The sequence below is a fragment of the Amborella trichopoda genome, chromosome 12 (assembly GCF_054954075.1).
Source record: "Amborella trichopoda isolate Santa Cruz 75 chromosome 12, AtrichopodaSantaCruz75HAP2 v2.0, whole genome shotgun sequence".
In the NCBI taxonomy this organism is placed as follows: Eukaryota; Viridiplantae; Streptophyta; class Magnoliopsida; order Amborellales; family Amborellaceae; genus Amborella; species Amborella trichopoda.
Genome location: NC_142347.1, coordinates 10,587,400 through 10,600,985, shown reverse-complemented (window position 1 = coordinate 10,600,985; position 13,586 = coordinate 10,587,400). Strand labels below are relative to the sequence as shown.

Sequence of the window (13,586 nt, the reverse complement as noted above, 5' to 3'; positions counted from 1 at the left end):
AAGGGTTTTGGATCGTAAACTGCCAAACCCTTTGTCAGTTAACACAAACACTCTCACTGAAGTGCATATTCTACTACAAACTATCATCTTTACAAGCTCTTTAGGCCTTTAAAGGTGACAAAACCCAACAGAAAGAAGAGCTTCAAAAGAAAAAAAAGTAGAGGAGAAAGAGGAGAAAACTAAATTGAAGTATACCTTACAAGGGATGGACCTTGGGAGGTAATCATGGCCTTCTTTTTTGACCTTTAATCAAAGAATTTAGGTCGAGGATCTTTTTTTCTTTTCTCAAAGTTTTTTTTTTTTAGGTAAGTCAATGGGGGAGAAGGCCCCTTACCCGTTTTTTATTAAGAAAAGAGCAGAGAAAAACAATTAAGATACAACCCTATGGTAGGACAATTGCGCCACATCATGTAATAAAAAAGAGGAAAGAAAAATATGGTGGTCTATGGCGCCACACAATAGCACCATGTTAGCCTCACGAAAGACATGTGTAATGGACCATAGATGAGAAGACAATCTGGTGCAACAATTGTCTACAATCGTCTTTAGCCTCCATAGAGCATTGCATCGATTCTAAATGACATTCACAACTAAGGCTAAGTCACTTTCAATATGAATTGGTAAACAATTACTGTGAATAACCAATTGAACTCCTTCCTCAAATGCCAAAATACTTTGCGAAACCAAAATGCTTTGTGACAGCAGCAGTAAAGCCTCCCGCACTGTTCCTGATAACTCCACCACCACCTTCTAAACCTGGATTTTTCAAGGAAGCACCATCAATATTGAGTTTGTAATTATGAGTCTCAGGAAAAGACCACGCTATCGAAGTAAAGGACTCAGCCCTCTGCTGCTGCCAAGTTATCCGAAGGTTACCAATGATAGCCTTTTCTGATAAATGAAAAGATCGCTTCTTAACTTATGTTAGTGTCTGAACATGTAGGGTAATCCTTTTCACAATAAGCTCTCTCCCAGTGGGTCTTCTTTTCTCAAAGTTATCAAAATTAAGCACGTAAGGGCTGAATTTCTCTCGTGCTCCCCCCATTATTCATATTTACTTAAACACAATGGCCTACAATTAATTGAAGTAAAATAATAAAGTGATGAAACTGTCAAAAAAAGACAAAAATATCAAAACAAGACCAAAATTAAATTAAAAAAACAAATAAAGAATACGAATAAAAAGATAAAAGCCTTAATAAAAAAGAAAATTAAAGTAGTCCTATAGAAGGCTGTAATGGCCTCATCGGTCAGATATGACTTAAATGAATCTCTCTAACCAAGCAAAAAGCTTCAATCCATAAAGTTCCTTGCTCAGCCTGCACACCTTGCTTCTTTCTCGGTATGATAGAAAAAATTGATAATATCATTGATTCTTGCATAATTACCAAAATAGAATTGATTGCACTAAAAAATAAGGCTGACAATATGCAACCAAAGAAAAGAACTAGCTCGCTGTTCACCTATATCTGATGCTAAATTGTTCATGTATCCTCCCGTTGATTGGGGATTTGGATTGGTTGGAATGCTTTCTTCTTCTAAGAGCTCATTAACATTAATATTAGTCTCATCTTTGGGCTCGATCTTTCCTCTTGCCCTTATGCTATATTTTTTTTGGGAGTGCAAGTGGTTTGTTTTTTGAAACTAGAGACTTTAAGACTATTAGGAATGAAAGCACCTTCAGTTGATATCACAGTGAATAGCTTATGAATATCATGGCAATTCAATCTTTTCGCCTTTCTGTTTGGCTTTCCTTTTTTCCTCTAGACTCAGTTTTTTAACATTTATAGCTTTGAAATTTTTCACATTTAGCGGTAGATCATAACCATATACAAGGGAGGTAAGCCTTTAGCCACTTTCATTTGCATGCTTACAATTGTAAAAAGACTTCTAAGCATGTGGAAGTATATATAAAATGCCATAAGATGGAGTTTGTTCTTATGTTAAATATATCTTCTCAAAGAGTTTCCACTTCTTCAACCCTAGAGCACTACATGTTTGTTTTATAGAATTCAACGAATGTCAATGATTACGTTTTTATTCTTGCCATCCTACTTTCTAATGAAATCATATAAAGCAACTGTCATAAAATTTTGCTTGGAAGCATCCATCTTTGCACCCACCCAAAGAAAGCATTGAGAAAAAAACTCTTCATATCTAGGTTGCTGCCGTTTCGCACTCTGGATATAAAGAGTGTTTTGTTCTCAATACTTTCTTTGGGTGGGTGCAAAGATGGATGCTTCCAAATTTGTGGCTCTTGTGGAGACGATTCAAATTTGTGGCTCTTGTGGAGACAATTCAAATTTGTGGCAAGATTTTCTTTATCCTTATCCATGCCATCATGTGTAAAACTTGTAATCAGTTTGTCGCCTGGTACATATCAAGAAGCAATAAGTTTCATTAGAAGATATGAAATACTTGAACAAGGATTCTATGGAGAAGTCATTGGTTGAAGCTTCTCTCTCTCTCTCTCTCTCTCTCTCTCTCTCTCGAAAAAGAAAAAAAAACAAAAAAAATTCGATACCATTGGGTAAATAGAGAGATTGCCCCTATTCTTCCCACTTAAAATATTTATGGTACTGCATGGTGGTGTTCCATGTCAAATTGAATGTTAGTTTAGGTAACACACACTTGGATCATGTATCAACTCATAAAATTGATGCTCCAATGTAGGTTCCTTTAAACTCTGTGATGTCTGGGCAATGTTTTCCTCGTCCTCTTCCTCCAGTAATTCATACAATAGCTTAAAAGTTTTTCAGGTTTTGTACATGTAGATGCATCTGCAGATCTTGATTGGTTTGACTACTGAAGCATAACACAATTAATAAGATGATTACTGGAGCATAATGGAAACATAGCAACAGCTAAATGCTTTTGCATTTGAATAAATACTACGTATAGCATTTCCTACTTCTTTTCTCAAGTATTTTCCCTATAAGAGAGTTTTCTTTCTCTAGTAAGGAGCTCCTGCTACTTGTCTTGCATGTGCAATGCATCATCATCTTTGCTTTACATTCTTTCCCTAATTCATTTCAGCTCTATTAACATGCACAAGGCCCATAAAATTGCATAGGACCCATGTGGTCGAACATTGTTTAGAGCAGTTCTGATGCAGGGACAAAAAAAATAAATAGAAAATAAAGAATAAAACTAAAAAGAGGCTTGAGAGATTATACAGTTAAACATTCTCTCAGGGTCTGCAAGGGAGTCCACCGCAGAGATATTTTCACAAGAGCCAAATTCTTTACTCAATTCACCATCTCCTTTACAAAAAAGGGGTCTACTTTTAAATACATATTAAAAAAAAAAAGGGAAAAAAGATCAAATTTTAAAAAAACCCAACAATAAACTCTCTCTCCTCATGTAAATCTTTTCTTTATCTCCCTCCCACGTTTTCTCTATCTACCTTTTTCCTCTCGCTCACGTGAATCTCTATATGAGATTCCATAAAATCTCTTAATTAAATTTTAAGTCCATAAAAGTAGGACTTCTTTACGTAACCCCTAGTTACCCAATTGTATATCCTAAAAAACCAACCATGCCTAACTTTCTTTTTAAAACCAACTCTGCCTAGCTTATCCTAAAATCCAGCCCCTAACCACATCATAAAAACTCATGCCACACCCACCCAATTCTTAAGAAAGATAACCCATTTAAAAAGTAATAAATTTTTTTTTTTTTTGAGTTTCTGAATTTGTTATCTGCATCATTCTCCTAGGGTTGGAAGAAACTCGACCTTGAGCTTAAAAATTTGAACTTGATTCAAAGACGGTCTCCCTCATCACCGTGAGGAATATTTTTAGAACTTGATCTTTTTTCTTGAACTTGTACTTCCTTAGCCAAGTATACCTCTGTGTTCTTTGTTGGGCATTCATATGTACAGTGTTCTGTTTCATTGCACGGAACTTGATCTTTTTCTTGAACTTGTACTTCCTTAGCCAAGTATACCTCTGTGTTCTTTGTTGGGCTGTACGGTATTCTGTTTCATTGCACGGAACTTGATCTTTTTTCTTGAACTTGTAGCTCCTTAGCCAAGTATACCTCTGTGTTCTTTGTTGGGCATTCATATGTACGGTGTCCTGTTTCATTGTACCGATAACTAGTAACCTTTGAGGTATGCTTTTTTTTTTATTAAATTTTGGTTGATGTGCAACCTCCTTCTGGGTGTAAAACCATATATCGGTGATCCCTTGGTATTTAGTTTCTACTCGTAAAGCAATTTGAAAATCATCACTTAAGGGCCATGGCCGATGTAGAAAGACCTCATCTATAATGGTTGGTTGGAGCCCATTCACGTACTGAACAACCTTTTGTCCTTCAGTTTCTTTAAGGTTGTTTTGAGCCACAACTTTACAAAATTCCCTAGTATAATCCTTCACTTTCTTTTCATTTTGGAGATATTGAAAGAAAATATGCTCAGGATCTATAGGAAGAAAATTTTCTTTCAATCTCGCCAGTCAGAAATTTTTTACTTTTCCACTACGAAGTTGAGTTTGTTGAACTTTTTCCCACTAGGTCGTAGCATACCCGTGGAGCATGGGTGCAATAAATTTAACCTTACGCTCATCTGGCTATAAAATCCTTTATGTGGTGCTTACTATGAAAGTCAAGGATATCAACTCTAATATTGAAATCTCGAGGACGCTGCATAGGACCTGGAACTTGCCTGCAAATTTGCTCGTTACGGTTGGGACCGCCACTCTGAGTTGATCATGGGACTATTGGTGCAAAATTTATGTGGTTGCGAGCGCCTTCTTCTCCGTGAACAGTGTTTTCTGATCAGTGCAACCGATGATTCACTTTGCCGATCTGTCCTTGTAGGTCGCACATCTCGTTTTCATATCTTCTATGGCTTTAGTTAAACCTTCTATAATTTGTGGCATGCGATCATCGATCGCAGGATTAGGATTGGTGGCAGTGTGATTGATGGATCTTGCTTGCTCTGATAACAACTAATGTAGAGAAAAAAATAATAAATAGAAAAATAAAGAGTAAAAATAAAAAAGGGCTTAAGAGATTATAATCTCTCTCAGGGTCTGCAAGGGAGTCCATGCCAAAGATATTTTCACAAGGCCCAAATTTTGTACTCAATTCACCATGTCCTTCACATGAAGGGCCTCCTTTTAAATACATATTAAAAAAAAATTAAAAAATTATAAAAAACATCCACCTATAAACTCTCTCTCTCTCCTCACATAAATCTCCCCTATCCCCCTCCCACATTTTCTCTATCTCCCTATTTCCTCTCTCTCTCTCTCTCACGTGAATCTCTAAATGAGCCTCCATAAAATCTCTTTCTAAATTTTAAGTCTATAAAAATAGGACTTCTTTACGTAAACTGAAGTTACCCCAAGTGCATATCATGAAAACCCAATCAAGATTTATCTCTTTTGAAACCAACTAGCCTAGCTTATCCTAAAATCCAACCACCTGACCACATTAAAAAAACTCACGCGACACCCACCCAATTCCTAAAATAGATAACCAATTTTAAAAAATAACAAAATAATATTTTTTTTGAATTTCCTAATTTTTCATATGCATCAAGTTGTCGTCATATATAAGAGATATCGTGGTCTTAGTATCTCATCAAAATTCCAGATTGCTGGGATATGGTTCCTTCAGGGGAATTTGTTTAAAGTACTAGCAAAACCAATTGAGGGACCTCATTAGATATATATTGTCACTTAATATTCGTAGAAAGGTAATTGGTCGATTTTATATTTCTTTATATGCTGGTGTATTATTGGAATATCTATATAATTTATCCCATTAATTTATTCTACATGGTTGTTTATCTCCAAAGAGGCTTATTCAGACAACCAAAAGTACTTTTTCCTGTTTTTGAGGTTTGTCTTATAATCTAGATAGCAACATCATTGAGTTGGCATGCTTGAGGCTGCTAGGATTATTGGGTGTGTCCGCTGGTCACTCTAGATTGGAAACCTAATTAGTTACTTAGACGAACTGTTAGGGTGCATCTGTCTTTTCATGTATAGTCCCAGAAAGGAATATTTTCTTCGAGATAACACATGGACAAACTTGATGCCTAACCCAATTTGCAATGTTAACCTAGATGTTAATCCAAGTCCCTGGGTATGTCTTATGTGAATTGCCACTGGCTTTTAAAAATGCTATTTGAATAAACTTTTCTTAAAAGTTCCATCATTTTGCCTATTTTATACTCCATCTCTTTTTGCTGCTATTGTTGTTATGTTTCTTTTCTATTTTCTTGTGCATCAATTCTGCGTGGATTTTAGCCCAGTGCAGGATTACTCACAATGATAATTAGGGGTACTACTTGTTTCGTTTTTTGGCACTTTAAGAAAAAAATATTGATTCCACGATTATTTCTTTGATTATACAGTATTCTCTTCATGGGAGCTGCCCTGTAATTAAGGGTGAAAAATGGGTCGCCACAAAGTGGATCAGAGATCAGGAAGACTATTCATGACCCTTGTCTCCATCTGTGTTTAATTTAATTATGTTGTATTGTAATTTCTAGCATCGGTCATTGTAATATCTTGCAGCTGTGTGATGCCTCCATTCTTTCATGTCTTTTCTAGTGAATCATGAAAGTTGTCGCTCAGACTCAAAGACGACATTTTATGTATATGTTCAGTGATGAGAAGCACTTTTCCTCCTTTTTATTCCTCTCCTCTGCTGATCCCTAACAATGCATCCCAGTTGATGTATGTATCTGTTTAAAGAAAATGATTTCCATGCATTCTACTAGTACAAATCTTTATGTTCTGAAGGGACCTAACACTCCCCTACCCTTTGTTGCAAGGGCAGCTACAACTTTCAGCTGTTGTACCTATCATTCAAACCAGCAATGTTGTTTCTAATGCTAAATCTTTTACGGTCCTAAGGAACCATACTGAATGTTAAAGCGCCGAACTTAATTAGGTGGATTTTGATGAACTTCAAGTTTTTAAAAATCTTGGATCAATTTCAAGTAGGGAAAAACAACTCGAATTCATAGAGCCCTAATGTGACACAGTTATCCTTAGGGGAAAACTGATTTGGAGCACTTTTGGAAGGAGAATTGATTTGTAGCATTGAAGAGCTGCAAAGTATTGCCATTTTTAGCACTTGCATCCATTTGGGACCTCGCCACACGCTTCAATGTGCTACAGCTCCTTGCAATCCGGTTTATAAGGGTTGCTGACTACGTTCACTAGCATCAGTGAATATCCTTTGCATACACACTTTTGAGCCTTGAATTCAATATAACCTACTATAAATTATAATTCATAGCAAGTTTGAGTTTTGACTCTTTAAGTTGTTCACTTGATTTGATTTTGTTGCTGAAATGTGTGTGAGCATATGATCATCATTATTACAGTAAACTCTAACCTCGATTCCCCTGGCTGTCGCATATGTCACATGCCGCATGGATAGGAGCTTGCCCTTTATGGAATTAATCCTTCCTTCTGTAAATAATTTGAATCTCAAATTTCCTTCCAATTCTATGTCGTCTAGGTGCGCATGTGTAACAATCATATGATTTCACATAGGTAGGATTTTTAGGAGCTTAATTCTAAAAGAACTTAGGGTGCAACAACAATATGACATCCATACTCATAAAAGCTCATTCCATGTGCATACAACCAAGTCTCCACATTAAACATATGCTCAAATTCAAGTATCCATTTTTCTCAAATTTCTTTATAAATTAAAATTCTTATAAACAACAAATATGCAAAAGACAGGATGGTCCTCCCATGGGGTTAGCGTCGCCCTCACGTCATCTCCATGTGGTGGTGACATGGGGACTAGTCAGCCACATGTAGCACCCATTGGCCATTTGGGTATCATGTGTGGAGCCATGAAGGCTTGTCCTCATGTATCATTTCATAAAAACAATTTAAAAAATCTCAGTATTTGCTCCAGAAAATTCTAAAAGAATCCCAAATATTCTCCAAAGCGTAGTCTATTATTTTTACTCACTTTAGCATCACATAAAAATATTAATTAGAGAAATTAGGATCTTATGGAGATGAATTGGGTAATTGAGTATTGCATTTGGCTAGATCCAAATCCCAAAGTCATATTCTCATAATGACCTAACAAACCCATGGTCGATAATATGTGCAAGAGCTTATCGAAGTCTATCCAATACATGACTCTTGGACTTTCTGGTTACAGTGGATTACAAGTGCACCTCTGAGGACATATCTCTTGTTGATGTAGGGTCTTGTCTTCACACGTGCATTTCTTTTTCAAGTAGATCAACTATAAAATAGTGGCTTCACATATATAACGGTGTATGCACATGCTCTGATAATGTTTGAGGTAAGGTATTTGGGCTTATGTCCTCTCAATGGTTTTCGTCAGCATATGGCCATTACACCATCATGAGGCATAAACCGTGACTAGTGGTAACCATCAACTCTCTTGGCACCTTTCAATACTCAGATCCCTTGACAAGGGGTTTGTGACTCTTGGTCTTAGTTCGCCAAGATCCTAAAGTTATATAGCTTTCGTTCACTCCCACTAAGAAAATGAATTGTAAAATATTAGGGTCTAAAGCCTTGAAATGCCATGACTTCAACACCTCTATCTCCCAAAATTAAAATCCTCCAAAATTGACCCTAATGTATACTTCTTTAGGCGCCTTTCTGCAATCTTCTAGTACTTCTGGTAATTTTCCGGTATATATGATGCTGAATTCCTATTAAAGCGATCAACCCTGCAATTTCAGGTTAGTGGGCCATTTTTTATTTGGAACCGTCAATTATCCTGTCTTTTAAGGGTTTTTGGAATTAAATGATGCCCGGAGCTACATGTTGCCATGTGTAAATTGTCAGTCACTCTAATGTAAATGTAGCCAATCAATTTTATTTTAAATTGATGAATTATCGACCCAGAATTGTTAGCTCATTATCATTTTCAAGCGATGTCCAGAAATCTATAACGACCGTTGCTTATGAAATTTAAGACTAAAAAAACGGTGCAAATTGAAAAAATCTATAAATGTTTAAGCATCTTGATAAATGTGTTAAATTTTTAGAACTTCAAATCCTTTTTCTCTTACTTATGCTCTAGATGTCTTCAGAGTGAGATGATGGCTTTCTACTTCTTTTCTTCTAAAAAGTTAACCGTTAGTAGCGTGTTAGCAATTCTTGAAGCCGTTTGTAGTTTTCCAAAGGGATTAGCATTGATAGAAAATGCAAACCAGGACTAGTAGCTTGCCACCTTGACTCACGCCATTCCTTATGACACGTCAAATTTTAAAGTTAACACCTACACCAACTTACCACATTGATGGATTGAAAAGAAAAGGCAAACGTTTATATAAGGTTGACACCTTAAAATGTAGAATTAAGATGCACCTCTAAAAATTTTCGAAAAAGGTTGTTTTGGTGTTGGGAAAATATCTAATTGATCATCATGTCATTGAGATATAGATATAGAGAAAAAAGGTTATTTCAAGTACTAAAAATAGTATATTTGCAACACATCATCTAGACCATCCATTTTCAAGATTTTCATGCATTTATAGATCTATTTGATTTGAACCATTTTTTAAGTTTTCAATTTTATAATTAGATATAAAAATAGATTGTCACACTATCCTAAGAATTTACAACACCAAACTTGCATCTCATGAAAAAACTCGGAGGTGCACCTTATTTTGATGGAAAAAGCTTATGTAAGTGCGAGGCTCTAAACAATCAAATTAGGATGTACAAAAAAAAATTCACTAGAAGAGGTTATTTTGATGCCTAAATATCCTCAAATTGATCATCTCAACCTCAAGATACATAGACATGATAAAAAAATGGATCTCAAGTTTTGGAAATAGTTCATCTTGTAATGCATTTTTGGACCGTCAATTCTCAATTTTCATAGATCTGCTCAATCTAACTATTTTTGAAGCTTTAAATATAATTTAAGGTTATCACAAAGATTTCCAGTATTGAAATAAGATTTCTTGATACTATTTGAAGGTTTACTTTGATTGTTTAGAGCCTCGGCTTTATACAAACCACACGCTATACAAACTACACCCAAAAGAAAATGATTAATATGAAGAAGTCAAAAGATTTTATGTACGAGCATGCCAATATAATAGTAATTTTAGGATCCCAAATTTTAAAAATGTAACATATGGTCAACCTGACGTTAAAAAAAGAAAAATTCCATCAACTTTCTATGCCCTTCAAGAAAATAATGCCTCAATATTAAACTGAGACTGTTCAAATCTTCGAGGATAAGACCTGAGTGTTAAAAAACTTGAAATTCAAACTCTCTTTTGAAAATACTGTGGTACTTCTGAAAATTTTAGATTCAAAAAAATACTTCTAAGTGGAATCTCTACCCGAAGGAGTAGATGGACAATAATGCTCCCGTGGGAACATAGTCTGAATAATACTGTGGTACTTCTGAAAATTTTAGATTCAAAAAAATACTTCTAAGTGGAATCTCTACCCGAAGGAGTAGATGGAAAATAATGCTCCTGCGGGAACATAGTCTATAAGCTCAAGGAAAAAGCAATCATCTATCGTTCCCTTTGCTTTTTTTCTTTTTTTCTTTTTTTTTTGACTAAGATTTGAATATCCATCAAAATTAAAAGGAAATCACGTGGTTAAAAACAATAAAAGAAAAAAGTAAGGTACCCCCTTTAGCCAAAGCATATGCAAGGGAGTTAGCTTCACGAAAGATATGGGAAAAAGAGATGGAAAAGCAAGCTGCAACGTCCAAAGCCCGAAGCTACAAGGATCTTAAATCCCATGGCACATTTTGCTCCTTCTTGCACCACTTAATAACGTTAAGTGAGTCTCATTCTATCATACAAGTTGAGCCGAGGTTCTTATCTAAGAAGATTTGGAGGTCCCTGAAGAGTGTCGTAAGCTCAACTGTCGCAATACCAATAGGGCCCGCATAAGAGAAAACAACATTACCATAACAATCTCTAACGACTCCCCTTATATCTGCATGTCTTGGGTTTCCCACCGAGCTCCTTTCAAAGTTCAACTTGTAACTCCCAACGGGCGGAGCAAGCCACAGACCTTTGGGTCTATTCGGAATAGAACCAAGTGAGAACAGGTTGGTCAGATTAATCATGACATCAACCTTGGTAATTCCCCACCCATCTTTGGCCATCGAAAGATACGACCAAATGGAAAGTTTAATAAGGTGGATGAGCTTTTCAACAGGCAACGCAACCCCTTCCCAGATCTTCTATTTCTGTCCCTCCAAACTTCCCAGAGAATGAAGCTTTTAGCAACCAACCAAATAATCTTTCTTTATCACGTCCACTTCATGGAGTTAACAACAATTAATTACTCAAGTTAATAATCTTTAGATTAATAACAGCTTGTAGCTTTAGAAACATGATCAGAGGTTCAGCTATAGGTTTGGGATTGTAGGATAAAATTTCCATGAATATGTATATTTTTAAGCTTAAAGATATTATGCTCTCATGTTAGTATGGTGTCTGCTTACTTCCTCAGATAAAAACCTATAGAGGAATAATTTTAAGAGCATAAATTTTGGGGATGTAATCTCTTCAACCCATGTACCCATATATTAACCTCAATAAAAAAATCATTCTTAATTACTCCTTTTTTATATTTGAAAACAAAACATAATATTAGAGACTGTCCAATTTTTAGATGGTGAGATTTAAATGTTAGAAAACTCAAATTTTAAATTTTTTTTTTTAATCATCTAGTGATTCTTAAGTGGTTCCCAAAATTTTGATTAAAAACATCCTCTCAAGATTTCAAATCTATAGTCTATGTACTCCATATTTAAACTAAGGCCTCGAGATTAAGAGTCCTATCTAGGAGCCCAAATTGTAGGGATAAAACCTTCTCAACTAATAACCAACCTCAAAAAAAAAATGAAACGAACACACCAAAGAAAAAGAACTCCAGCATTACATAATGCCCATATCTATCCCAAGTTTATACTGAGGTCTTACTTTTTTGTTATTTTTATTTTTCCCAGTTTCTTATTTTATTTTTTTACTTTATGCCCATTACATAATGCCCATATTTTTCCAGTTTCTTATTTTATTTTTTCCCGAATTTATACTGAGGTCTTACTTTTACATTATACTGAGATCTTACTTTTACATAATGCTGAGGTCTTACATAATGCCCATATTTTTCCCATATTTATACTGAGGATTGGCAAGAACCCAACTAGAAATAATCGTTTTAATCCTAACAGTAATAGTCTTTTCTAATTTTTGCCATGAACATTAACTAGTCTGAAATCCTACAGTCCGCCTTGAAAAAATAAACAAATGATGGTATACTTATCATTCTTATACCAAACAAATATAGGCCATGGATAATTTGAATATTTTAAATATGTTGTTTTAAAGCCTAGAGTCGGGTCTTGGATTGTCTACCCAAATTACCTATTTAGATCGGTCAATAGGTAATCCGTATATCGGTATCAGCTGAACCAGTTAAAATTAGTTAGAATTGGGGGTATTTGAGGGGGACTCTGATTCCCCACCCATCAAATCCAATTGGTATGGGGGATTCCAATCTAGATCACTGGGTTTCATGGAAATTACTATAACTTTGGTAACATGTTTTTCCTTGAACGATTTTCGAAGGGGTGAGCTTTGTAAAAAAGCATCAACCTAAAAGAATCAAAGTGAGATGCGCCTCTAAATCATGTTGAAAGATATAGTCCTGGTATCGAAATTTGTTATGACGGCATGAAAATGTATCGTCAACCTTAAATATGAAATTTGAAGTTAAAAAAATGGTATAGATCGACCGAATCAATAAATAATTACATTTATTTGAAAACAGATAATTGGGAATTTTGAAGTTTAAAAAATAGTGTAGATCAAACTAATTTATAAATAAATTTTTTTTTTAAAATAGATAATTGGCACACCCTTTTTCAAAAAATACTACAAAACGCTTATAGGTGAAGTTCTACAGTATTTTACTTACGACTTTATCACCATTTAAAGTTTGTCACACAATCATAGATATCTGATAGTGTTTGAATTTTAATATTTTTTTTACAAATTATAGTGATCTGAAATTTTGTAGGTGTGTGCTCCTTAGTAAGATGCACATGAATAAAGTATGAAACAAATAATTGGAATGATAAAAATTATACAAAATATCCCTATAAAATTTCAGAAGTAATTTCATTATTTTATTTTATGACTATTATTTTTTTAATATTTTATTTTGATACGACGTAGTAATATATACGTATGTTCTAAATTTTAAATAAATATAATTAATAAAATAATTATAAAAATTTAAATATTATCGAACAATTATGACCGTATGATAAACTTTAAACTGCTCTAAAGTATAGGTGAAATACGGTAGAACTTCCTTCGTAGACGCGCTTCCCTATTTATCGTGGATTAAACCCCGTATAAGCTCTTTCCTTTCAAAAAAAACAAATCGCCTCCAAGAATTTTGCAAAAGATTAGGATGTTTAGGTCATTGAATTGAAAGATGCAGGCCGTTTTTGTCATTTTCCAATAAAGCCTCGCTTCAACGGTCAGATATTGGGTTTTGATTTTAAATTAATACCAAATTCCTTCGTCTCGTCCAACGGTTCTCTTTTGTTTGTGTTTTCTCTTC

The 13,586-nt window shown here is 34.8% G+C and overlaps 1 protein-coding gene across 2 annotated transcripts in view; it reads left to right on the top strand.

The window, feature by feature from the left end:
- LOC18431809 (putative prolyl 4-hydroxylase 9) overlaps window positions 1-6,727 on the top strand; it is a 45,136-nt gene extending 38,409 nt beyond the window's left edge. For both annotated transcript variants that reach the window (XR_016045325.1, XM_011624137.3), the window contains exon 7: window positions 6,368-6,727. Coding sequence is in view for 1 of the 2 variants with exons in the window: in XM_011624137.3 (XP_011622439.1) it covers window positions 6,368-6,454 (87 nt within the window). In the remaining variant the exon portion in view is untranslated. The remainder of the gene's footprint in view (window positions 1-6,367) is intronic.
- The last annotated feature ends 6,859 nt before the right edge of the window (window positions 6,728-13,586 follow it).